The 27105-nt window shown below is 40.8% G+C and overlaps 1 protein-coding gene across 2 annotated transcripts; it reads right to left on the bottom strand.

The window, feature by feature from the left end:
- Nucleotides 1–2441: 2441 nt before the first annotated feature.
- Nucleotides 2442–27091, bottom strand: BNIP3L (BCL2 interacting protein 3 like). 2 transcript variants are annotated; one of them, XM_032144498.2, is made up of 6 exons: nucleotides 26907–27091; nucleotides 18105–18288; nucleotides 14225–14297; nucleotides 7465–7568; nucleotides 7192–7341; nucleotides 2442–5205 (listed from the first exon to the last, which is right to left on the bottom strand). In XM_032144498.2, exons 1-6 carry the CDS (start codon nucleotides 27004–27006, stop codon nucleotides 5157–5159), a joined length of 660 nt encoding a protein of 219 aa, XP_032000389.2. In that variant the 5' UTR covers nucleotides 27007–27091; the 3' UTR covers nucleotides 2442–5156. The 2 variants fall into 2 exon arrangements, with proteins under 2 accessions (XP_032000389.2, XP_032000391.1); XM_032144500.2 differs by lacking the exon at nucleotides 26907–27091 and adding an exon at nucleotides 19019–19037.
- Between the last annotated feature and the right edge of the window lie 14 nt (nucleotides 27092–27105).

Genomic DNA, 27105 nt, shown 5'->3' with positions numbered 1-27105 from the left:
TTTTTTTTTTGAGACAGGATCTCGCTGTTGCCCAGGCTAGAGTGCAGTGGCACAATCATGGCTCACTGCAGCCTCAACCTCCTGGGCTTGAGCAATCCTCCCACCTCAGCCTCCCAAGTAGCTAGGACCACAGTTGTGTGCCACCATGCCCAACCAATTTTTTTTTTGTAAAGATGGGGGTTTTGCCATGTTGCCCAGGCTGATCTTGAACTCCTGTACTCAAGCAATCCTCCTGCCTTGGCCTCCCAAAGTGCTGGGATTACAAGCATGAGCCACTGCACCTGGCTCCCGCCTTTTTTAGACACGGTGTCGCTCTGTCACCCAGGCTGGAAGGCAGTGGCGCAATCCTAGCTCACTGCAGACTTGACCTCCTGGGCTCATGCAATCCTCCCTCCATCAGCTTATGAATAGCTGGAACTACAGGTGTGTGCTACCACGCCTGGTTAATATTTTTAATTTTTAGTAGAGAGGGAGTCTTGCTATATTGCCCAGGTTGGTCTCGAATTCCTGGGCTCAAGTGATCATTCACCCATTCCTAATCCTGCTTTTTACCCTGGACCATAATTTACTAACAGCAACTGTAGAATTAAAAGGTCCATAGAGAGCACCTCGGGCAGCCCCTTGGCTTGACACATGAGACAGGTGAAGCTCAAAGCATCATGTCGCCCAGGCTGTGAAGCAGCAGAGCCCAGTCCACCTGCCTGGTGCTTCTGGCTGCACTGGGGAACGAAGGCAGGAGCCACTGTAAGGCTTTGAGGATTTCAGCATTTGTTCCTGTCTCCTTCCAGAGAAGAAACTGATGGGAAACAGCTCTGTCTTCCTTCAGCATCGACCACCGCCTCCTCCTCAAACATGGAGAAAGTGGAGCCACCAGACGGGTTTCCTCCCTTTCCATTTCTAACTGATCTCTCCTCACCCCTTCTCAAGTCTTCATTTCCTGTCATCAATGTCTGGGTTTTGTAAACTCCACCTTTCTAAGGCGCACCCTCCCTGAGTGCTTAATTACATTTCCTTCCTCTCCGGGAGGGAGTATGTCCCACTCTTCCGTTACTGATCTGCTCCCTCCGTAACGCTAATATCTCCCTTCGCTCTCTCTCCTTAGCCTAAACATTGACCCCTCTCTATTCCCAACCTAAGCCAACAATCGTACGATCCTGTGTCCTCTTCAGAAACTCCCCCCTTGTTTTCTTAATCATGAAGTTTATTCAGAAAAGCCAACACTTCTTGCTATTCATTCATTGACCTAACACAGTCTTATCCAGGATCCCTCTTTCACTCCTACAGAAAATGCTCTTGCAAAGATCAGCACAGATCCGACTGCCATATTCCAAAGCTTCTCGATTCATCTTACTTAACCACGAAACATGTCAGGCTTGGTCACCTCCTACTTTTAGGGGTTCTGTGATACCAACAATTTCACCTTGAACTTCTCTTCTGCTTAGCCTTCACATGTTGGGCTTCCCTGTTATTTGAGTAACTTTCTTCCTTGCCCATTGTCCAATCTTTAAACATCACATAAATATATAATGCACGGGTCTGATTGTGTTTTACTTCCACTCCAGACCCTTCTCCCGGGTTATAGTTCTATCTAATAAGTGTCCAATCACAAGTCCCTCAGACATTTCATGTTCAACGCACTCAAAACTGAAATCCTCCCTCTTTGCTCCTACCACCCCATTTCTTCTCCTGTCCTCCTTTAACTAATGGGATCAACCCATGTTTTCAGGCCACACACACAAAGGAATACACACGCCTTCCTCGTCTCTAAGTCACTTTCTGACCAGTTTACTTCCACTTTGTTTCTCATACGTATCCTGGCCCACCACTGCCAACCTCACGGTGACAGCCCAGGGCAGGCCCTAACTCCTCGCCTAGAGAACTGATTGATCTCCTCTGGTACTCTCTCACCAGATGGCTTGACTGTCTAAAATATACATCTTAAATCACCTCCCTGTTTAAAAGAAGTAAACCCCCAAAGGTATCCCGCTGACTATATGATGAAGTGTGACCCCTGGGAGGGCAGACACATTTCAATTAGGTTCAATACTAACCTACATTTTTCAGTTTCCTCTGTATCCATCCTGTTTTCCAGGCATGTGGAACTTCCAGTTCCTTCTGGATCCACTTTCACAGGTGTCCCCACCGCCATTCCCATCAGGGCACACTCCACGATCCTCCTGTACTTCCTGAGCACTCCCCCCGTGAGCGCCCTCCTGCCACTACCTGGAGGCAAACGCTCTGAATGCCACAGTCCCGAGGCACTCACGAATGCTCACACTGCGGTGACCGTCCCCACAGAACACCGTTCACACCCTGAGCTCTGTTAGGAACTCCACTGCTGGGGAGCCGGATGACTGGAAGGCTGTGTGCAGGCGAGGAGGCCTCATCGCCTGAAACTCCCAGGCAACACATGCGACAGAAAAATGATATACTGACAGGAAAAGTTTTGTGAGAGCTTTAATGGCACAAAATGTTTATAGCTACAAGTTATACATGTATTGTAAACTGTATATAACGATACAAAGTGCTAACTAAAATAGATGAAGAATGCATAATCACTTTGGCTCAGTTAATTCCAATAATTTCCACAACGGGTTCATGAAAAAACTTAGTGACTGGCTAAGTCTTCAATTCTCATGTTTTTAGAATAGTAAATATTTTTACTGCAATCATGGGAACTTGTTGCACTTTCCAATGTGCAAGTTTGTGCAGTTTTGCTCTTGATTCTATTTACAAACATCTTGAGCCAGTTTTCATCAAACATATGAAAAATGAAGCCTGCCTTTTTGTCCCCAAATTGTAAACAGGTGTAAAGCTTTTTAAACATTAACCTCACAATTTCAACTGTTAATTGCTGAATTCTCCTTTCCAATCCACAATGGTTTCGTTCAACACAAATCTGGGTGTAGCAGTAAAATGTTCATCCCGTGTGTTAGGGCTACAGATACATACTACATGCTCTCATAATAAATTCTACTGTGATGATGTATTCATGTTTTAAGTAATTTTCCATAATTTCACTGATGCTTTAAGAAAAAGGGCAACACTATGTTTCTTTTTAACGCTGAAAGAAATCATAAATATACCCAGGTCAATGGCACTACTGATAGAACCGCTGCTGAACTTGGAAAGAGCACAATGCACTAGCTGCAAGAAGTCACTTTCAGGTAAAGTGTAATTTTACTTTTCCCCCCTGTAATACCAATTGTAATAGAAATTGCATACTCTAGCAGTTTAGCTAGTCAGCTCTCCTAACTTTCCGGCCTTTCCAATTTTATTCAGGCTTTTCAAAAATCAGTGAGCCATCAGATTTACTTTCTTCCCAAAGAAATTCAAATATGAACACTTGAAATAAATAGGTTATAGAAGGCAAATCAAGTGTTACCAGGTTTAAGAGTAAGACAGAAACATGGTCTAGTAAAAAGATGTCCAAAATTATTTAGACATCAAACGCTAGAAAGAAAAAAGAAAATTACTTGCAAAACTAGGATATATCATCTTTCTTAAAGATAGCCAGCTATATTCTTGAAAAAAGATAAAAATTTTGTTTAATCTGTATGTTATTTTCCACTATAACACATCAATTTTACAAATGTTGATGTGACAGAGAAGAGTTAGATAGTTTCTGCAAACTGGCAAACCTGGCTGTCATAGTGTTTTTATTCAAGTTGACCTGATGCACTTTATAGATTGCTAGTTTTAAAATTAACAATGGTTCTCTAAATAGTCACTAACAATGTCTATATCATAAACAGTAATTATTTATATATAAAACATGTGGTATCCTTCAGAGTCATGCTAGATGTTCTGAAATCCAAGAAAATGTACTCGAGATAACTGGTCATCCTGATGCTTTCTAACAATTTGGTCCTAAAGCTTCACATTTTAGAAATGAACAAACAAGTATATCATTGAAGGAATCTGTTGAGTGTTCTGAACTTTAAGAGTTTACCGTAACTGAAAAGACAGCTACATGAGAAAATGACCAGTGCCTGCAGTCACAGGAATCACCTTGGGAAGACTATACAGTAAACATTAATCAGTGAGAGATCAGAAAGAAACAAATGGCATCTTTTCAGAACGCTGTCAACTGTTCCCACAACCCAAGTCTGTTTTTCCAAGTTGCACAAGTGCTTGGAATAACTCTGAAACAATTCTCTTCAGAGTTTAAAGGCTTCAGAGTATAGGTGATGCTTCCTAAAACAAGAAGCCTGTATTAACATCACAAATTGGAACTCATTGCAAAGCCTCTTCTTAGAGAAAAAAAATAAAGAAATAAAAAATAAAAAATTTAAAGAAGGTCATGAAAAATTCACATGCAGCTAATTAACATAAAAAAATCAAATACACACACAAAAATCTCAAAAAGCAATTTCATATATTTCTAGGCCTGAGACGTTCCTTATCAGAAAGAAAGATTCTACACCATAGAAAAGACAGCATTACAACATACTAGTATGAAAATCTGCTGATGTATTTTAGTTCTTATTCTATTTCATACCTATCAATTATACAGCTTGCCTCCTATAAATTAAAAGGCGCTATTAGGAGGCTTAGACAAAAAAGTGGCTCCAAAGCTGGTTTAAAATAATTTTTTTATTGCCCAGGATATTTTTTTCTTGTGCCTTGCTTTTTTTTTGTTTTGTTTTCTTTTTAATAACTATCAACTCAAACTTAGGGAAACTTGCCTTTGTCTTGGGGGAAAAAAAACAACTAGACAATAAAGCTTCTTTTACATCATTTGCTAACCTGATCTCGTTTTAAGAGAGAGATGGTAGTTATGCTGCAAGAGTAAAATTTATACCATGAATGATACAGGTCTAGTCTGGTGGTACTAATTAGAGATAACAGCATTGTTGACAAAATTATAATCTGCTGGTGGCATTTGCGGAAAAGAAGCCCTTGCAAATTTCTAAACAACAGTAAACTCTGTTAGGAAATTCTAAAATGTCTTCAGGCCAAAAAGGGTACAAGGTTAGTAAAATGCCTCAACAGAGTTTGAATAAAATACTGAATTTGAGAGTTACTGGAATTGGATATGTAAAAACAGGGTGGTAGGTTGGGTCATGCTTACAATGTTCTCAAGTTCAAATAAGCTACTGTGACAATACACCACTTCACAGGTCACACGCATTTCCAGGGGCTTTTCCTTTCCCTCAGTAGGTGCTGGCAGAGGGTGTGCTCAGTCGCTTTCCAATATAGATGCTGAAAGGAAGCAGAGGCATCATGTTTCACCTGTTTCAACAGTTCTATACCAGCTTGTCCACAGGTTGAACTCTACTTAAAACTCTTCAGTCTTTGTAAAAGGCTCTAAAGGTTTGTGGGTACCGCTCCCCAAACACCGTGAAATCATCACTGACTTTCTTAAAACCAGTCACCAGCCCGGCCAAACTGGTTTTATATGATTGTTTACTCATTAAATATCGGGGCTCGACAGCAAAGGGGTAGTGAATAGACAAAGTAAAGCCAGAGAGAACAGATCCCTCCACAGTGTAAATACAGCAGCTCAACTCCTTCAAGATGTTCCTCTTTGGTGGACAGAAGGTTCTACTGACATTTCAGACACAAAAATATACTAATATGTGAAATTATTCTGGTGCTCTATGTAGGACAAAAAAAAAAACCTTAAAAGCTGCCAGTGCTTTAAAGACAGCTCTTACTAATAACTCCTAAGGATTAGGGGCCTTATAATACTTTTTCATGCCAAGCAAGTATTTGGCCTCTTCAACAGCAAAAGCAGAACGGAAGTTAAGGAAAATATGTAACTAGCTTCACCTCCAGTGCAATTAAAGCAACCAACTTTTTAAACGCTCTTTTTACATTCATCTATAGCAACAGTTATACTTACAGCCAAGACAAACAATCTGAAGGTGACTGAAAAGAGAGACGGCAAGGTATAGAAACCAGTCGCTTAAGGGCAATGAACTGCTGTATAGGCAGCAATGTATTAAACTCCTACACCTGCCCCACATCAACCCCCACGCAACGGTCACACAGTCCCCTTCTGCACAAACCCCTTCTAGGTGGCTGTTTGTGATCACTGTCCTTGCTCTCACAAAAGCAGATCAAGCACCCAAGAGAGACAAGAGGGGTGTGTGGAAAGCTGTATGCAAGTTTCTGAGGTCGTGACTGAGAATCTCTCTCCAATATGCTGAGCTCCTTAAAGGGAAGAAAAAGGATGACCCATCTTCTGCATATCTTATACTGAAAATGACCCACTGGGCATGCTTAGAAGCACAACATACGTCTTGAAAAAAATTAACAGCTACTGTTTAACTCCTAAAATCTTTCAGAAGTGTAATTCCTCAATTGTTTAAATCAAGGAAAAAAAGCAATTTATTTAAAAGATGTGGCTGAGAAACTAATGAACTACACGTAAATATGAGGTCGATTTTAGCAAAATAAATGAAAATACTACAAAGTTAATAAAAAAGGAAAAAATTAGCACCAATCAACCTACCAGTTTCATTAAAAAAAACTATTCAATGTAATCAAGTATTTTCCCATATGAAAAAAAGGTATTTGCACTGACAAAATTTACATGCTAAAGATTAGTTTAGTTCATAAATTACTCAAGATTAAATATTACACAACAAAACCCAAAAAGAAAAATCAATCACAGAAGAGTCCGCTTAAAATTGATCATTTAGGGGATTATTATGAACATCTTCTTTTCTTTTCTTTTTTTTTTTTTTCGAGATGGAGTCTTACTCCATCCCCCAGGCTGGAGTGCAGTGGCATGATCTCGGCTCACTGCAATTTCCACCTCCCATGTTCAAGTGATTCTCCTGCCTCAGCCTCCCAAGTAGCTGGGACCACAGGCGTGTACCACCATGGCCGGCTAATTTTTGTATTTTTAGTAGAGACTGGGTTTCACCATGTTGGCCAGGCTGGTCTCGAACTCCTGGCCTCAGGTCATCCACCCACCTTGGCCTCCCAAAGTGCTGGGATTACTGGTGTGAGCCACCACACCAGACCAAACATCTTATTTTCAAATAAGAAAAAACACTCTGCTATTATTAAAAATGCTTATTTGTAGAACGATTGTGCACCCACTTTTTTAAGTTCACCTTATTTGCACTAAAACATTGAAAGTAAAGCAATAAAAACTGCTTTCACATACATTTCTTCAATCTGAAAATAAGAGGATAAAATGAATGGAAAAAACTTCAGGAGTTGACCAGTACTTACCCTAGCCCCAAAGCCAAAACATGAGAAAGGAAGAGAGATGGAATGAACACCTTCAGAAATTCTGCAGAGAAAATACCCCCTTTCTTCATGGCTCCACTTTTCCTCATGCTTAAAGACACAGAACGTTTAGGGTGTCTGAAGTGGAACTCCCTGAGAAAGAAATTCAGAGGCAGATGTCATTTGCTGAAAATATCGTGGGGATTACCAGGCCCACTGCCTGTAAGCGTGCGCAGATCAACTGTGTCCACTGACAAGAAACATGTGAGAACTCACTTGGGTGGAACGTTTTCGGGTCTACTGGACCAGTCTGATACCCAGTCCGCACTTTTCTTCAAAGCCTCAACTTCCTTCTCTCCTTCTACAACTTCTTCTTCTGACTGTAAAGAAGAATTCAAACTTTAAGAAAAAAAGGAAGACCAATTCCTCCTAATACAAAGACAAATCTAGACAGAAAATATACCAAACTCATAAGGTTGTGTCTCAGAAATTTTAGATAACAAACATGTTTTTCTAAAAAATGCTGAAAAATAATCTAAGATCAGAGTATGTAGTATCTTCAGAACAACCTGAGTGAGCTTCACCATTGGGATATCTAAGCACAGCACAGGAACTGCATAAGACTGTATTTTGGGATGTAATGCTAAGAGAAGTATGAAAAACCTCGATAAGAGTTAAATCTGGGTAATACTTACATGGAGGTCTATTGTATTATTCTCTCTTGTATGCACTTAAAATTTTTGTAATTAGGCCGGGTATGGTGGCTCATGCCTATAATCCCAGCACTTTGGGAGGCTGAGGCAGGTGGATCACTTGAGGTCAGAAGCTGGAGACCAGCCTGGCCAACATGGTAAAACCCTGTCTTTACTAAAAAAAAAAAATACAAAACTTATACGCTGGGCGCAGTGGCTCACGCCTGTAATCCCAGCACTTTGGGAGGCCGAGGTGAGCGGATCACAAGGTCAGGAGATCGAGACCATTCTGGCTAAAACAGTGAAACCCCATCTCTAATAAAAATACAAAAAAATTAGCCGGGCGTGGTGGTGGGCACCTGTAGTCCCAGCTACTCGGGAGGCTGAGGCAGGAGAATGGCATGAACTCAGGAGGCGGAGCTTGCAGTGAGCAGAGATCACACCACTACACTCCAGCCTGGGTGACAGAGTGAGACTCCCGTCTCAAAACAAAACAAAACAAAACAAAAAAAACTTAGCCGGGCCTGGTGGTGGGCACCTGTAATTCCAGCTACTTGAGAGGCTGAGGCAGAAGAATCACTTGAGCCTGGGAGGTGGAGGTTGCAGTGAGCTGAGATCCAGCCACTACACTCCAGCCTGAGCGATAGAGTGAGATTCTGTCTCGAAAAAAAAAAAAAAAAAATTCATAATTAAAAAAATAAAAGGATATGCTAAAAATAAAATGATGAGAAGTAAAACAAAAATAAATGAGAGATGTGATGACGAAATAAATAATAGTATTTATTGAGCACTTAAAGGGGCAAATATTATTCCAAGCATGTTACATGCATTTTTTTTTTTTTTTTCTGGAGACAGGGTCTCCTGTGTCATCCAGGCCAGAGTGCAATCACAGCTTACTGCAGCCTCGAACTCCTGGGCTCAATTAATCCTCCCACCTCAGCCTCCCAAGTAGCTGGGACTATAGATGTGTGCCACCACGCCCAGCTAATTTTTGTATTTTTTTAAAGAGACAGTGTTTCACTATGCTGCCCAGCCTGGTCTTGAACTCCCAGGCTCAAGGGATCTTCCCTGCCTCAGCCTCCCAAAGTGCTAGGATTACAGGTGTAAGACACTGCACCCAGCCACATGCATTAACTTTCACCTTGCAACAAATAACCCTATAAAAATAATTATTAAAATCCCATTTTACAGATGAGGAGACTGAGACATAGATTAAATAATTTGCCTAAGGTTCCACAACCAGTACATAGCAGGGCCAGTATTCAAACCCAGGAATACTGCATAGAGAGGCCCTACTGTTAAGCACCAGGATTTACTCTCTGGAAGGAGATTATATTTTTAGGACAAATTGCTATACAAACATTTTCCAAGGTTTTGAAACTATGTTAGCCAAAAGTTTTTGGGAATAATCTATAATAAGTTGAGTCAGAATTTAACATCTGTCATATCAGATAAAATTAAAAATGTGACTTTTAAAAATTGCTAATTATAACCTAAAGTTTCAGGCCAAGAACAATTAACATTTCCAATAGCTCCCCTTTTAATAGAACCAAAAGGAACGAAAAAGTCCTAAAAATGATATTTATTTATTGTTTTATTTATTCAGTATTATTTATTCAGTCTTCTTTTTGAGACAGAGTCTCGCTCTGTCGCCCAGGCTGGAGTGCAGTGGCACGATCTTGGCTCACTGCAACCTCCGCCTCCTGGGTTCTAGCAATTCTCCTGGCTCAGCTTCCAGAGTAGCTGGGATTACAGGTGCCTGGCATCACACATGGCAAATTTTTATATTTTTTGTAGAGACAGGGTTTCACCATGTTGGCCAGGCTGGTCTCGAACTCCTGACCTCAAGTGATCCATGTGCCTCAGCCTCCCAAAGTGTTGGGATTACAGGCATGAGCCACCGTGCCTGGTCATAGTCAGTTTTAAGGAATGTCATGCTATGACCCCAAACCCAGGGGTCTCAAAACTAAGAAACATTTTGACATTTTATTTTGTTTGACTAGGATTCACTCAAAAGAATGACCAAAGCTGTCATTCTTTTCATTAGGTAGCTAAGAAATGCAGAGTCTGACATATTCACATGACTCTTTTTTGACAGGTCTAGTTCTCTGTGAAACAGCTACCCCAGGAAGGAGCTTCAGACAGGGCAAAGTAAAACCCCTGTGCGTGTCTGCTGCTCTTGTTAGTACCATTCTTATCTAGTTCTGCTGAACTTGGCAAATTCCACTGAATGACACAATGTAGCATTTAGGATTAAGCTCTTTCCATTGGCTATTGAGATTACTCAGAATCATGAGTTGGCTCTTTGGAGTAACACTGAAATCATCCTAAATCAACAACAATAAACTGTTACAATTTACTTGCACATCAGTTGCTGTACACACAATATCTGACTATACTCAACATACTGCAGGTCGCTTCTGTTTAGTTTCCTGCTCTGGCCTCACAGGTCTCTCTTTAAACCTGCTCAAAGATTTAATAAGTTAATATTTCATAATTTCTGACAGAATGAAAACGCAGTAAGATTTCACGCTCTAATTTTTTTTTTCAAGAGGATGGAATTTTCTCAGTTGAATGAAGCAAAGTTATCTCTGGACAAGTGTTTTCAAAAGAAAACAAAACAAAAAAGAACTCCAGATAAGTTTCTCAACTTATAATACTTTAAGAATAAGAGTGGTAAGCTTTCCTCATTTACTACCACTCTGTGCTTCCTTTTATTAATCTTAAATTTGCCACTTTCAGGTTTTAAACTGCCTTCCAATTCTTAGAATTCCAGAATATGGTAAAAATGTACTTAATCTAATTATGTAAGATTTGTGCTTTTAAAATCAATAATCCTCCCTCTATACCTACATCTATTCAAAGAAGATTCTGGCTGGGCACCATGGCTCACGCCTGTAATCCCAGCACTTAGGGATGCCGAGGTGGATGGATCACTTGAGGTCAGGAGTTTGAGACCAGCCTGGCCAACATGGCGAAACCTGTCTCTACTAAAAATACAAAAATTAGCCAGGCGTTGTGGTGCACACCTGTAATCCCAGCTTCTTGGGCGGGTGAGGCAGGAGAACCACCTGGAAACAGAGGTTGCAGTGAGCCGATGCCACTGCACTCCAGCCTGGTGACAGAGTGAGGTCCATCTCAAAAACAAAAAACAAAACAAAGAAGATTCTGATCGTTCTAGCCTGTTCTCTCACGTGGAGTTCTTTATTTTCTAATCACTTAAGTTTTCCTTCTCTGGTTTACCTCAAGGTCACTTTGTCCTCTAAATATGGATATTAAGCTGTATACCATGATTCATGTACAGATAAAAATCACAGTTTTACAAGAGAGGAAAAGGAGGACATTTTCCGTTTGGATCATTTTTCAGTAACACTCAACATTGTGCTGGCATTTTTGGTCCCAGAAACACAATGCAAAAATGTCTTCAATAAATAATCTATATTGCTTCTCAGACTTTTGGCTAAGATCAAGTGAAGAAACAATCTACAGTCTGTTTTGTGATACAAAATTGAGACTCTTGAGGATGATCATCCCAAAAGCAGTTTCATGGTCTTTTTCCTAAGTGCGCACTGCCTTAGGCGGATTCCCCATACCAAAACTCAGCAGACATTTTTCAGTTCATTCTCATGGCTTTGTGAGCTCTCCTGTTATCAATCGAATTCATTTACTTAGTTCAGTAGAAAGAACAAGGGCCACAGACTCAGACCTGCTTTGAATCCTGGCTCTAACACTGACTTGCTTTGTGATCTTAGATAAGTAATCAGTACAAAGCCTCACTTTTTCCACTGGTCCATGGGGATAATATCACTGCTTTCACTGGACTGAAAACATTAAAAGAGAGGTGGGAGTAGTAACTCATGTCTGTAATTCCAGCACTTTGGGAGGCTGACATGGGAGGATCATTTGAGGCCAGGAGTTTGAAACCAGCCTGGGCAATATAGCAAGACTCTGTCTATACAAAAAAAAGTTAAAAAGTAGCCAGGTGTGGCAGTGTGAGCCTGTAGTCCCAGCTACTAGGGAGGCTGAGGCAGAAAGATTGCTTGAGCCAGGAATCGAAGTCTGTGGTGAGCTATAACTGCACCACTGCACTCCAGCCTGGGTGACAAAGCAAGACCCTGAGACACTGTCTCCAAAAAAAAAAAAAAAGAAATTGAGCACCTAGAACATATCTAGTTAATGTTAGTGACTTTACTTCCTCATCTTAGAAAAGCTTGAAAATGATATATAGTCCTTATAAACACATATAAAAAATTCTATAAGATCAAGTACAATAACAGTCCTTTAACTGTTTTTTTAAGTTTCCTAACCCTAAACTTTCTTCTTATTGAGGAAGAAAATCAATTTTCCCAAATCCTAAAGAAATTAATTTTTAAATTGTTGTTTCTTCCATTAAAAAAGGCAATGTAAAAGGTTTATGAAAGTTTAAACTATACCTACTGACAGCTCCCTTATTAAGTCTTACTCAACTGTTATCTCTCACAGGGGTTAGACTGTCTTTCCAAACTCTTCCCTTTGTTGAAACTGACCGATCTGATTGTCAACATAAAGTACCTCCTCTTGATGACAGCCTATGCTCTTTTAGGGATTTGGTCCTGCAAAGGAATCAACACTGTTAAACCTACCAAAGGCCAAAAACCTGACATTTTCTTTCCTGAATTTCAAAAATTCCTTTGGAATTCCAGGGTAGATGCATTCAATTCTAGAATTCCGTGTAAATTCAATATTCAGTTAAGCCTAATTGCACATTTGCAACTCCATGAGCCAGGAAAGCACTTACCACAGTGCTCCACGGAGTTATTAAGTTCTTAAGGGAAAAATGTATGCAGAGAAGGGGAAGAAAGTCTAAGGTCAAATAAGCTTGGGAAACATTTGGTTTAATTAAACCCATTTCTTTTTTTCTTTTTTTTAGAGACAGAGAGTCTTGCTATGTTGCCCAGACTGGACTCATACCTCCTGGGGCTCAAGGGATCCTCCCACCTCTACCTCCCAAGTAGATGAGACTACAGGCAAGTGCCACCATGTCCAGCTTAAACTATAATTTCTTTACTGCAGGAACTGGTCAGAATTACTCATGCAACTACTAGGGTGAGAGTGTGGGGGAACCTGGGGCTGCATTACCTTCCATTTATTTGACCTTTGAACAAACATTCTTGAAAACACATTTTGGAAAATGCTAATCTAAACTTAAAGCTTTCTGTATAAAAGGTGATATGGATTGAAGAAATCCTCCTCAGGAAAGACCACAGCAAAGAATTTGATTTCTCTCTTCGATTCCGTGGTACACTTTCTGCTATGGAGACTTTGTACGCTTTCTTCTACATCAGCTATAGCTTACTGCACGTGGCCAAACTGACATACATAAGCCAGCAACTCAAATGCTCCAGTCAGATCATCTTACTACACGACAGCCTGCTATTGTGAGCTTCTCTATAGTATAAAGCTCATCATCATAAAATAAATTTGTGTTGAATCCATAGATTTTCCACATTTCAGAGAAGAGCAAAAATAGAGCATAGTAAAGTATGGAGGAATTCTGTGGCCTTCGGAAACAGAAAGAATACTGGGTGGATCTAAGACACACAAAATATTTCTAGTGCCCAGGACACAGAATAGTGAGAACCCGACAAAACAAGGTTTTTGTTGCGACTCATTCAAAGGTTCATTCAATATTTTTCAAGCACCCTAAATACAGGAGAAAAAGACAATGGTTCCTGTCCTCAAGAATTTGTACTCAAATGACACTTTTAGGTGATCTTACATATCAATAAAGTTAAAGGCTGGCTATGAGTATTCTAAATCATTTGCCACAATTATATACTTACCATATTTTAAGTTTTATAACACAAACATTTGTAAGATTTTAATACTCCATCTATGTTTCCAACACTGTCGACTCCTAGTAAACAATATTTACCTTGAAGGAATCCTGCATAATTTAGATAAATTTAAAATTGATCTCAAAAGCCCCTGCTTTGATTTCAGATGCAAAAAAAAAGTCTTCATGTCTAGTTCTAACACAACCTTCATCTTCATTTATTCTGTGGTCTTAAAGCATCTATCTCAGTTTTTTTCTACTTATAAACTCAAGAAACTAGCCTGGAGTACTGGCATAATTTATTATGGACAAGAATTTTCCAATTCTTTTAGAGTGACAGGGCCCAAAATCCTTAGTTGTAAAGGAGTGCGACAAGAACTGTATCATCCTAAATAAATTCCAAAATCAGAAATTCAGTAATAGCTTCAAACTATTCCTAAAAGTCTTCACATTTATTTTAGCAAAATATACTTAGAGAATTTACATCTTTCTTAATTGTTTACTGTAAATCAGAATCCCCCCGACACACCTGAGAGCTATGGTCCCTGCTGGTGTGCATTTCCACATCAAACATGATCTGCCCATCTTCTTGCGGCGAAGGGCTAGAAGAGAAGGAATTTAGCTATTAGTTTTAATTCTCACTTTGTCAAATGATTTAGTCTCTACTAGAAATTAGAAAATTGAAAGTTACAGCAGTATGGCTTTGAAAAAGCAAATCAGAAAATATATCATAACCCCATACAAGAAAAATTTATGTGATATTAAAAGGCTAAATGAAATTGAGCATTCTTACTCCCAAAATGTTCTGCACTTTTTCAGTAGTAATGAATTCCTTCAAAATGATAAATTTGCAAAGGAAATACTACCTACAGACACAAACTGTCACATTCTCTTATATTTACTCTTTTGTCCATTAAAGGTAAAATAATCTTCAAATTCAGGAACCTCAGAGTTCTTTTTCTCAAAGTTCCCTCATCATTAAATAATTCACCAGTAGTTCTCAAAGTGCATAAGGTAGTCCTCAAAGACGCTTTCAGAGGGTCTTTGAGGTTAAAGTTCCTCTTAATACTAGTAGGATTTATTTGCCTTTTTCATTCTCATTCTCCCATGTGTATACTGGAATTTTCCGAAGGTTACGTGATGTGTGATAGCACAACAGTTAGAATGCAAACACAGATGAGAACCAGCTGTCTTCTATTAAGCTTGGTATTAGAGATTTGTAAACGTGTAAAACAATGCCACTATTCTTATTAACTTAGAGGGTTTATAGAAAATAGGTATTTTCACTAAACAATGCTACTTATGTTAAAATGTATTATTTTTGAATGAATATGTATTTTCTGAGTTTTAATTTCTAATATAGTAAATATCAAAATATATAAACCCACAACAAGTCCTTTGGGGTCCCTAATGATTTTTAAGAATGTAAAGGTATATAATGACCAAAAACTTTGAGAACCACTATTTTACTTATTTCAGAAATATTTGCTTTGAGATATTTCAGAGTGAATTATATAAGCTTATATTAATATAAAACCTTTATGATTGCACAAAATACATTCTTAGAACTGTAAAAATTTACAAATAAGTTTTTAGACAAAAACATGATCACAAACTGCACTTGATACAAGAGATGAACAGAATGTGCTAAGTTAATTTCTTAGCTTTATTAATGATTTCTTGTGTAAAAACTGAAAGTCACTGGGGATCCTTCACTACATACACAAACCCTCCCCCAAAATCTGAAATAGAAATAAAAAATATTTGGGGCTTAACTTGCTGAAAGGAATAGATATTAACTATTAAAGTTATCAAGAGTATGTATATAATGTTAATTAATGTATAGAGACGTTGGTGAGACTGACTCAGAAATAAGATCGTTAGAAATTTATTAGACAGATTAGGCCTAGGAGTCTTTTAGACTGGTATAATTGACATAGGAGATTCTTAAATGGGGACAGGAAAACAGAAAAGCTGGTTCTGTATCAAACCAACGTCATATATATTTAGGAAGTTTTTGTCTTGAACTAGCACAGGAGTCAACCAGAACTGGGCACTCCTACTGGCCTCAGTTTACTATCTTTGTGCTCATAACACTGTTGGGTTCACAGCTACACATCAAGTTAAAGGTCAGCCTTACACAGCCGTGACCAGGTCAAGGCAGTCAGGGACAAAGTCAAGAATCTTATGGAAGCATTGCTCTGCTTCTATATGCTTCTTCACACTGGCACCAACCTCTTCTCTAAACTGTTTACTCCTCCTAACAATTTGGAATGCATTAGAGCTTCACCCATGGCACATATTAGAATCGGCTGGGGAGCTTTTAAAATATTGTGACGTCTCTACTCTGCCCCTGTCAACCAAAATGAGAAGTTCTTGAGATGCAGTCCGTGTGCTGGCATTTTTAAAAGCTCCTGGGTGAATCTAGTGTGCCGTCAAGGTGAAAACCCCTGTGACAGGGTGAAAGGCAAAGCAGAACACACTGGGGTTCCCAGCTAACAACCCCTGTGGCCACACAAATATTTCTATGGAATAATTTTTAAGTCGAAAATATACATAAATCAGCTCTAGGACTGATACCCAACAACCCTAAAACTTCTCCCCCTACAAGAAACACTTCCCAATGACTTTTCACATACAGAGACGCATGGCAATTCAAATGATGTGAGTTTTGAAGACACTCCTCAATGGTAAAGTGTGTTAGTAGGCTATCCCAGAAGACTTGAGTTCTAGGCATTCTCTGAAAGATAACCACTAATCTAGGGCCTGGAGAGACATAAGATGAGGGGTAGAAAAGTGTTCAAAAGCACTTGCCATGCCTCCTTCTCATATGCTTTAGCAACCTAAACTTAAACATGATCATAGGAGGGTGAAGGCATATTCAGTCACATGTAAAACTGCACCATAAATGAAGTAAGATGAACAGATAGGTAAGCAGGTGACTCTTCTCTGCTCGACAGCACCATGTGAACAACAGGCTCATGGACACCGTGGTATCAATGATCAAGGCCCATACACCTGAACGTAGAGTGAAAGCCTTGTTGACAGGCCGTAACAAGCAGAAAACTTGAGAAACCCATCAGCGAGTTCCATAATATAAATATAAATCTTCATTTGGAAAGACAGACTAATGCTGTAGCTACTGGAATCAAGGGCAAGCTGTTCAGAAGAGAGCCATCTGCTCTGGTTCCGCTTATGACAAGAGCCATCCCAGGCTCTAAGAAGCACAGGGACAAGTCAGGGATGACACGGGGGTGGCGGGGGTGCACAGTGTGCCACAGAGCCAACAAACCAGTCCCCCACTGCCTTGGCAACATTAGTGGATCATAAGCCACTCAGGAAGTTGGACATGATTTAACTCATTTCTCCTTTTTTTCACTTCTTCTGATAAGTAATAATATGTGCAATATACACAATTTTTACAAAATACAAAAATGTTAAGAAGAAACATATCCATACTGCATTCCTAAAGATAGTCACTGTTTACGTTTCCTTAATGTGCTTCCTGTGCATTTGCATTTTCTAAATGGTTAACATCAGTTAACAACTACCCAGAAGGTCATCCAGTGCCCCATAATGCTAACAGTGTAGCTGTCACTGAAAAAAGAATTTTTTAAATGGCATTTAATATCTAGCCCTTCTGAAAAAAAAAAAAAAAAAAAAAAACAGAAAATTTTATACTAAAAAATAATGACCTAGTTTCATTCCAGACACATATCTTGTTGTATTCTTACTCTTTCACCATAAGCAGTCCTTAATCCATGGAATTAGTTTCTTCAGCTCAAATATAGAAAAATGAGGTCTGAAACAAAACATCCTCTGAGAAAGCAGAGGAGACTTCAAAACTATCTTTACAGACCTTGTTGGTGCTTCCAACTGTGCAAATATTGCTATAACGTGAAGCAACCTGCATTTCCTATGAGTCAAACATTTATTGAGTGTCTACTACGTGCCAGCACCATTACTGTGAAGCTAATAAAAATTAAACATGGCCCCTGCCCTTTGCAACATCAAGATCTAGAAGGGAAGACAGATATATACAGAGGTAACTAATTCAAGGCAGTCTGTGATCTGTAAAACAGGGACACAAAGAAAAATGGGGGAAAGTGAGACTAATTCTATAAATTAGCATTTATGCCACTGAATTTTAAACTGATAAACTGCTAAAAACAATCTAATCTGGGTAAGAAAAATGACAATCTGGGGAAAAACAGCGGGCACTGAAGCACCTGTCAATTAGCTGTCTCATATAAACACAATATATATCTGTGCAATATATATTATACTGCAATATATCAGAAGGCATATTTTGCTAAGTGAAGATTTAAGCAAATAAATTTTTCCTAGAGGGAATGAGCCCTGTAACCCACCTGTTTCCTGAATTCCACCAAAACATGGGTCTCACTTACCTGTCACAGTGAGAACTGCCTCTTGAACTACTCTGTCCTGATTCATGTTGTGCATCCAAAAGAATCTTCTCCATGTCTCCATTGTGGATGGAGGATGAGGACGGTACGTGTTCCAGTCCCCCATTTTTCCCATTGCCATTATCATTGCCATTGCTGCTGTTCATGGGTAGCTCCACCCAGGAACCTGTTGGACAAGTCAGATAAGTTAACCACAGCAGAACTGAAATCTGTCATGTGCACACGGATGTGAATATGGTGAATCCAGATAAGAATTCTGACTCTCCTCAAACCAAATGCACAAGTATTCTGAAGAAAATAAATAAGAAGTAATAAAAGTCTAAAGATCTATATAGTTCTGTTCCTGAAATAGCTCATGCCATCAACTGAGAAGCAGCTTGAACTCTAAAACACCTCAGAAAGTGTGTTTTTCAGTCAATTTTCTCTCTGGGTAAAGCTTAGTTTATAATAACACTCTACTGAAAACTCTGAGGTTGCTTTTCAAAAAAAAATTGCTACTTTTAGGCTATTTACCGTTAACATTTTAGTTGGTGTATATACACACACACACACTTTCTTCATCGTCTACCTAAGCTACTCAGCTGTATCTGCTCCAGAAATGAAATAAATATATCACCTACAAATTTCATAAAAGGTCATCTAAGTAAGTTAGCAACTATACCCTACTTAGTGCAAACAACTGAGAAACTCCTAGAGAGGGAACCTAAATCCAATAGCAAAAATTTCAATTTGTGCACAAATCAGGAGCATAAAATTAATGCAGCTGGTTAATTAAATCAGGTGACAATGCTAAAAATTCAGAAAAAAGCTTTATTTCTATCTCACTGATTAGTTTCTTCATTTCCTTTATATCTCATGCTTTCTAGTCTTTCTCCTTTTTTACACACTAAACATACCTTGTGAACTTGTCTTTTTTGTCTTCTCTCCCACGGGTTTCTACTTTCTAGGGTTTTCATTAAACCCTCTTGATTTGGGGGCAGAAACAACTGCACATCAGCTACAGGCAAACACGAAAAGTTTTCTTGGACAAAAAGTTGAAGGGGTGGAGCCACAGAAAAAGGGGATGTGCCACTGGTAATTCTGCATAGGTCTTGAAAATATTTATTGGTCCAATGAGTCTGCTAAACGTATTAAGGTGCTTTAATTTTAACAAGAGTTGAGGCTGGGTACAGTGGCTCACACATGTAGTCCCAGCACTTTGGGAGGCTGAGGCACCAGGATTGCTTGAGTCCAGGAGTTTGACACCAGCCTGGGCAACATGGCAAGACCCTGTCTCTACAAAAGAATAGTAAGTAAATAAATAAATAAATTGTTAACAGTAGCCAATAAACTAACTTCACAGCAAAAAGAGATAGTGGTATATTTTGTTCATAATTCCCATTTCTTACAATAAATTTTGTTTTAGAAAATGTAACCAAGCAGCTTGGTGTGGCCATCCCTCTAAACTCCCAGCAGAAGTGTTAGAGAGTTCCAGGGATGAACAAGGAGTTCCGTCAGTAAGCTGAAGTAAAATCATCAAAACTGGCTCAAACTCTAAAATGCACTCTAAATGTGGCAATGGCTACACCAATTCCAGAGTGAACTCAACATCGCCCTCACAAGAAGGAAAGCTCCAAGGCAGACCTAGCTGGGAATCTGACCCCATCACTTCCTGTCTACCTGTGTGAGCTGAGCTTCGGCTTCCTCATTTGTAAACAGAGATAATAATAACACCAGGGTGCTGTGACGATTTAATAGTATCAAGTGCTGGTAACTAGAAGATGCTCAGTTATACACTAGAATTTACACTTATAAATACTTAGAACCCTTTCCTTTCCATTTGAGGCAGCCCCAGTGGCTACCACCATCCCATAATCACCATCAATTCTTTAGGACTCTGCTGCCAAACGACACAGTTGTACAACATCTCCATGGCCTCATTCTATACACACGTAAAATGGACACAGGCTAGAGAACTCAAAATGGATTAACAAATACAACTAGCAAAGCTAAGAGAGATCTAACATTGAAGATAATTTATCTCAAGTGCCTCTGGAGTGTATAATACGCCAAAAGCATCCCTAAATTTAGAGCTCTGCAACATATTTCAACTGGAGAGAAAGGGGGTGGGGGAGAGAATATGTATATAAAAACAGTTTTTTTTCTGACTCTGTTTGTAGGATTTTCAAACTTATTTTTAAACCAATGGGACCAGTTCTTCTTGTATAGAAGCCTAATGCGTACAATAGTAACAAACCAAAACCCAGAGCTGCTCTGACAGAAGCAGAGCTAAGGAACCAGGAGTTCCAGATGGGTCTCTGTGGAAGCCAGTCTCCCCTAAAATACAATTATTATTCACTTGAAGTAGGCAAATCAAAGAGAAAAAAGGGCGTAACAAACAGTATCAGGTTTTCTTTTTTTTTTTTGTTCTATTTTCTTTAAGGGGGAGTCTCCTTCTCTCCCCGCCTGGAGTGGAGTGGCGCAATCTCAGCTCACTGCAAGCTCCGCCTCCCGGGTTCACGCCATTCTCCTGCCTCTGCCTCTCCGAGTAGCTGGGACTACAGGCGCCCGCCACCACGCCCGGCTAATTTTTTTGTATTTTTAGTAGAGACGGGGTTTCACCGTGGTCTCGATCTCCTGACCTCGTGATCCACCCGCCTCGGCCTCCCAAAGTGCTGGGATTACAAGCGTGAGCCACCGCGCCCGGCCTTTTCTGGTCCTTACTTTCATTTTTCTTTTGAGACAGTCTTGCACTGTCACCCAGGCTGTAGTACAGTGGCACCATCACAGCTCGCTGCAGCCTTGATTCCTGGGCCCAAGCAATCCTCCCACCTCAGCCTCCCAAGAAACTGGGACTACAGGGCACATGCCACCATGCCCAACTTATTTATTTATTTATTTATTTATTTAGTAGAGACGGGGTCTCCCTACATTGCCCAGGTTGGTCTCAAACTCCTGGGCTTCAGCAATCCTCCCACCTTAGCCTCGCAAAGTGCTGGGCTTACAGGTATGAGCCACTGCTCCCAGCCTGGTTTTGACTTTTTTGAAGGACTTTCAAATCAATGTCTGGATCCTATTTTCTTCATTAAAAACACATAAGCAATCATAATCTAATATATACTTTAGGAACTTGAACGAGACATACCTAGAAAAGCTTAGTAAAAGTGATCTCTGCTGTGGCCTCCACACCCTGTAGCATAACTGAAAGCATTTCTACTTAAGGCGGACAATTTGTACTTGGGATACACTGGTATAGTGTGGTCAGGGGCTGAGACTGAAGCCAGGCTCCCACTCTCAGTTATAGCTGTTACCCTCGCACAGGGTACTTAACCTCTTTGTGCCTCAGTTTTCTCATCTATAAAACAGAGATAATAACTGTATCTACCTCGAAGACTTTGTTAGGAGGATTAAATGAATAAAGCACGCAGAACAGTAAGAAAGGTCCCTAAGAAAGTTTTAGCTACTACAATTACATTCTGTATCATAGAAAAACCATTCCTTACTGGAAAAATGTGTTCCTAGAAAACGTAAACATCAGTACATAAAATTAAAAATTAACATCTCTCCCAACCTCCCATTCCTACTCCTAAAGGAGCCACTTTTGACAGTTTCACATGGAGACTTGCAGAGTTTTTTTCAATGAAATATAGGTCTGTTTTTGCTTTTGTTTTTATAAAGAAATGGAACTGTACCATACACACATACTGACATATTCTGTAAGTCGTTTTTCAGATGTCTTCCCTATCAATATATACTGACATTCATTCTTTTGAACAACTGCATTGCATCTCATCTTTTATAAAGACATACCACACTTTAACCATTATCTAAATGGCAATGGTTAACTACTACTCAGATGGTTGTTTCTAATACTTTGTTATTACAATCAGGGTTTCAGTGAACATTCTGGAGAATAATTTGACAATAGGTATTAACAGCCTTAAAAGATTTCCTTAAAAGGAATTTTAATTACCTTAAAAGGGTAGATTTTAATTACCTTAAAAGGGTAGATTTCTTTTAATTAATTAAGGGTAATTCTCTTTCAAAAATATCATCTATGGAAATACATAGTGGTGCAGAGAAAGTTATGTACATAGGCATTAAAAGGCTACATATTAGTCTTTTGAGTAACACATAAAAAAGCAAATTTGTCTTCCTCAATAGATGAACAACACGTCTGTTTCCCATCACCCGATTCGTTCCTGATTTACAGCCTCAGAATTTCTCAGTGTTCTAACTCTACCAATCCTCACAAAGTCCCTTTTTACTTGGAAAGGAAACAAGGCTAGATAAGAGATTTGTGCTGTCCAAGCAACACAAAGTAGAAAACAACCATAGAGTGAATTCTCCTCCTAATAATCAAGCTTGAAAACTAAAAGCTGGAAGCTTTCTCCATTATTTAAAAGACTTTACAAACTAAGAGCTGTTCCTTATGCCAATTTGTACATAATATGCAATGACATGAGATATTTTCCAGTTTGGGTTCTTGGGAATGACTAAGAGATTCAGAGAAACTTCTGTGAATGCTTCTCCATTCTCTAATATAATAGATCGTGAAGGGTGGTCCAATAATTGTGATTATACTCATTGCTGTGTGTTGCGTGATCTTTACAGTTTTATAATCACTAGTTCAATCCTCTTGCAAGAAGAAGAGGAGAGGAGCTTTGGGACAAGGGGAGGAGAGAATGAAGAGTATTTCTCCTCATTTTTCCCCTAACTTTTCAAGGCCCACTCTTTTGAAATTTCATTATATTTACATTCTTTCCTCAAAGCTTTTCATTCATTATTGAAAGGAATCCAGACCAGGCCAACCCGATGCTGAAATCCAGACCAGGCCAACAAGAGTTACTGGCATTCTTCTTAAATAAAAAAAATAAATAAATAAAATTTTAAAAAGTTGGTCTTTTTGCAGAAGTATGTATTTACATACAAGTTATGTAGGTATTCAAAACATTATTATGAGGCAGTGACAATCCATGAAGGCCTTAAGAGTACTCTTCATAACAGGAAAGCAAGGACATTGTGCTTGAACATGTTTCTATTAAAAAAAAACCAAAAAAACCAGAGTTTGTGACCAGCTTGGGCAACAAAGCGAAACTCCATCTCTACAAAAACTAAGTTAGCCAGTGACCAGCCTGGGTGGCAAAGTGAAACTCCAACTCTACAAGAAATAAAATAATTAGCTAGATGTGTGGGCGTACACCTGCAGTCCTAGCTACTTGGGAGGCTGAGGCAGGAGGATCACTTGAGCCCAGGAGGTCGAAGCTGCCATGAGCTATGACTGCACCACTGCACTCCAGTTTGGGTGACAAAGCAAGACCCTGTCTCAAAAAAACAAAAAACATAACCAAGAAAATTTGAAAAGAAAAAAAGGCTGTACTTCTCAACAACAAGAATTATACTACAACTTACACTACTACTTTGATTTTCCTTATTCGACCTATTGAATCTTATTCAAACATTCTTAAGGAAGTTGATAGTTTTCTTAACAATAAAACAAACTGGACAACAGCCTTTTGACTTGGAAGGAGTTTGGGTATTTGCCCTGTAATTTTTAATGAAAGTGAACAGTCTCTCCACAGCGGTAAAGTTAAAAAAAAAAAATCACAGAAATACTTCACTATTCAAATACTTCAGTAATTTGCTACTGAAACTCTGCTTTGACCCCTGAACCAAAGGGGTTCTGTCTTGACTCTACCTCAAGACAGACCATAGGTCTGTCAGATTACAGGCTCAAGCCTGTAACCCCAGCACTTTGGGAGGCCCAGACGGGCGGATCACGTGAGGTCAGGAGTTTGAGACCAGCCTGGCCAACATGGTGAGAGACCAACCCTCTCTCTACTGAAAATACAAAAATTAGCCTGGTTTGGTGTCGGGCGCCTGTAATCCCAGCTACGTGATGAAACTTCGTCTCTACTAAAGATAAAAATCCCAAACGCAAGATAATCTGTACATTTCTTCTCCTGTTTTTCAGTTGTGCAACTTCACCCAACAAAGTCCTTTGACTTATCAGCAGTTTGGATAGTACTAGATGCCTGAATAAGTTGTTTTGCCCATTGCCCAAAAATCACTTCAAGGAATTCAATGAGGCTTCTTGTTTTGTTCAGTGCAGTGTTGTGTAATCAGCTAAAAAAACGAACAGAGTAAGAGGCAAGAGGGGAGTAATTAAATATGGCAATATCTAAAAGCTTTTCAGAAAGCTCAATCTATCCCACATAAAATACTTTCTATCTAGCAGATTTCCCAAAGCATCAAAAAACATTCTGATATCCCATACAGGCTGAGTGTACTTCCACCTCTGTAAGAGCTGATGTCAGCCAAGCAGGAACCGACTGGCCAAAGACATCAAACTCCTCGTAGGTCTGTCAGACACCAAGATAAACAATGACATATGGCTCAGCCCTTTTTTTTTTTTTTTTTTTGAGACAGTGTCTTGCTCTGTCACCCAGGCTGGAGTGCAGTGGCGCGATCTCAGCTCACTGCAACTTCTGCCTCCCGGATTCAAGTGATTCTCCTGCCTCAGCTTCCTGAGTAGCTGGGATTACAGGCGCCCGACACCAAGCCAGGCTAATTTTTGTATTTTCAGTAGAGAGGGAGTTGGTCTCTCACCATGTTGGCCCGGCTGGTCTGGAACTGACCTGACCTCAAATGATCCACCCGCTTTGGCCTCCCAAAGTGCTAGGATGACAGGTGTGAGCCACCGCGCCCTGCCTGGCTCAGCCCTTTTTGTTGTTGTTGTTAAAGGGTCAAAGGAAGATGAAAATCCCTTTGCTTTCAGTGAAATGATGTACACCTACCAAGTATCTTCACTCATAAGAAAATTGTACAATTAAGAAACAGAATACTAAAAAGAAAGAGAAAGGTGGGCCACCTTTGTGAATTAGGTGGAATAACACACTGACAAAATAAGACACACACACCAGCAGGAGGTTCTGCACCATTGAAAAGAAGTCCTGAAAAGCGGCCGGTGCGATGGCTCAAGCCTGTAATCCCAGCACTGTGGGAGGCCCAGACGGGCGGATCACGTGAGGTCAGGAGTTTGAGACCAGCCTGGCCAACATGGTGAGAGACCAACCCTCTCTCTACTGAAAATACAAAAATTAGCCTGGTTTGGTGTCGGGCGCCTGTAATCCCAGCCACATGACGAAACTTCGTCTCTACTAAAAATACAAAAATTAGCTGGGCGGGTGGCAGGCACCTGTAGTCCCAGCTACTCGGGAGGCTGAGGCAGAAGAATCACTTGAACCTGGGAGGTGGAGGTTGTAGACAGAGCGAGACTCTACCTCAAAAAAAAAAAAGAAAAAAAAAAAGTCCTGAAAAGAGCAGTAGACAGGCTGAACATCAGAACCTCCGCTTTGCTCCCAGCCGGTTGTGAACTTGGACAAGGCCCTTTACTCTAGACCTGTTTCTCTACAGGTAAACAACAGGAGGCAGTTAGCTAGCTCTGAAGTTTCTTCCCATCCTAAAATCTAAGACAGTATGCTAAACATGGGCAAATAACTTAAAATTGCATAGGAATATGTGATACAAGTAACGTTTAAAGACTCATACATTCATCCTAATTTACTGTGGGAAATAATATAACCATCTTACATTCTGGAATATATATGACACTTTTGGGAATTAACCCATCAAAACCTGGAGCAGCAGCATCCATCTTAAAATCTCCAAACTCCATTGCTACCTGGTGAGGGCTGAAACTCTCTTCCCTAGAACAATAATCTTCAGGCCACACTGGAAGCACCTCCCTCTTACGAAAGATACTGCATGACCTTTAAGCATCCAAGTGGTTTTGAAAAGACTTCATCTGGCCATATGCTCACTGCTCCCATTACCTCTTTCCCAAGAGTTGAATTAAAGAAAGGTTAGGCAAGAACCCTTCCAAGAAGGCTCCCGGTTCTCACGACTAGGAACAATCTGAGGACAAGATGTCTGGGCAGCGGAATGTTATGAAAAGACCCTGGCCTGGGTTGTCTATCAGCCTTGTCCATTAACTTTCAACTCCCCGAGTGCGTTTTTAATTCCGTTTCTTTAAATGCATGGCCCCAGACTCCCTGACGTGTGCAATCCTGGGTGGTTCAGGAGGCTGCTCTCAGCTTTACTGGGTGCACAACCCATCGCTTTGAAAAAAAAAAAAAAAAAATCACTTGGGCAACTTCGAGAAATCTAATAAAAAAATAAAAAAGGAAAAAGGAGAAGCAAGGCACAGCCTCTCACCCCACACGTGACTGAAGCCACCCCTAGACCAGCAAATGAATTTTCCTGACAAACATGTGGCAACAAAGGAATGCTCGCTGGGGGCTCCCGCCAGACGCTGCCCGCCCGCGGGCCCCGCACACCTGATCCCCGACACGTCCCGCGGCAGCCGCCCGCCCCGCCCCGCTCCCGCGCGTCCATCCCCCGGCGTCCCCGCCGCACGTCCCCATCCCGGCCCACGTCCCCTTCGCGGCCCGCTCCGCCCACCCGGCCTCCCCGCCCCCCAGGCCCGCCCCCGCCCCGCCCTGCCCGGCTCCGCTGCTGGGGACCGCCCCCCCGCACCAGGGGGATCCGCGCTACCAGCGGCGCTCCCGGACCGCGAACCTAAACGGCCCCCGGCCCAAGACCCCAGGAGGCAACAGAGAGGCCCGGAGCAAGGCAGGCGCCCCTCCTCCTGACAGGGGACGGGAGCTGTCAGTCACCTGGACATCCCCGGCCTGGGCCAATGAGCTGCCTTCTCCTCCCGCCTCCCGCACCGCGCCGGTGGCGGCGGCCGGGGCTGCTCCTCCTCCCCCATCCCCTTCACTGAGCCCTCGGCCCCGCACTCACTGTTGAGGCCGGCCGGCGGAGGCAAAGACTGGTCACTTTCCTCGCAGTTGTTGTTGTTGTTGTGCAGGGGCGGCGGCGGCTCGACTAGGTGGGACGACATCGTCGGACAGCTGGCAGGGCTGCGGCAGCTGCAGGACCGTCTCCGGCTCTCAGGCAGCAACACAACAAGCCGAGTCCCCCGCCCCCTTTTCTGCGCCTG

This window comes from Hylobates moloch, unplaced genomic scaffold (assembly GCF_009828535.3).
Source record: "Hylobates moloch isolate HMO894 unplaced genomic scaffold, HMol_V3 SCAFFOLD_22, whole genome shotgun sequence".
In the NCBI taxonomy this organism is placed as follows: domain Eukaryota; kingdom Metazoa; phylum Chordata; class Mammalia; order Primates; family Hylobatidae; genus Hylobates; species Hylobates moloch.
Note: the sequence above shows the minus strand (reverse complement) of the source record. Positions and strands in the feature narration are given on the sequence as shown.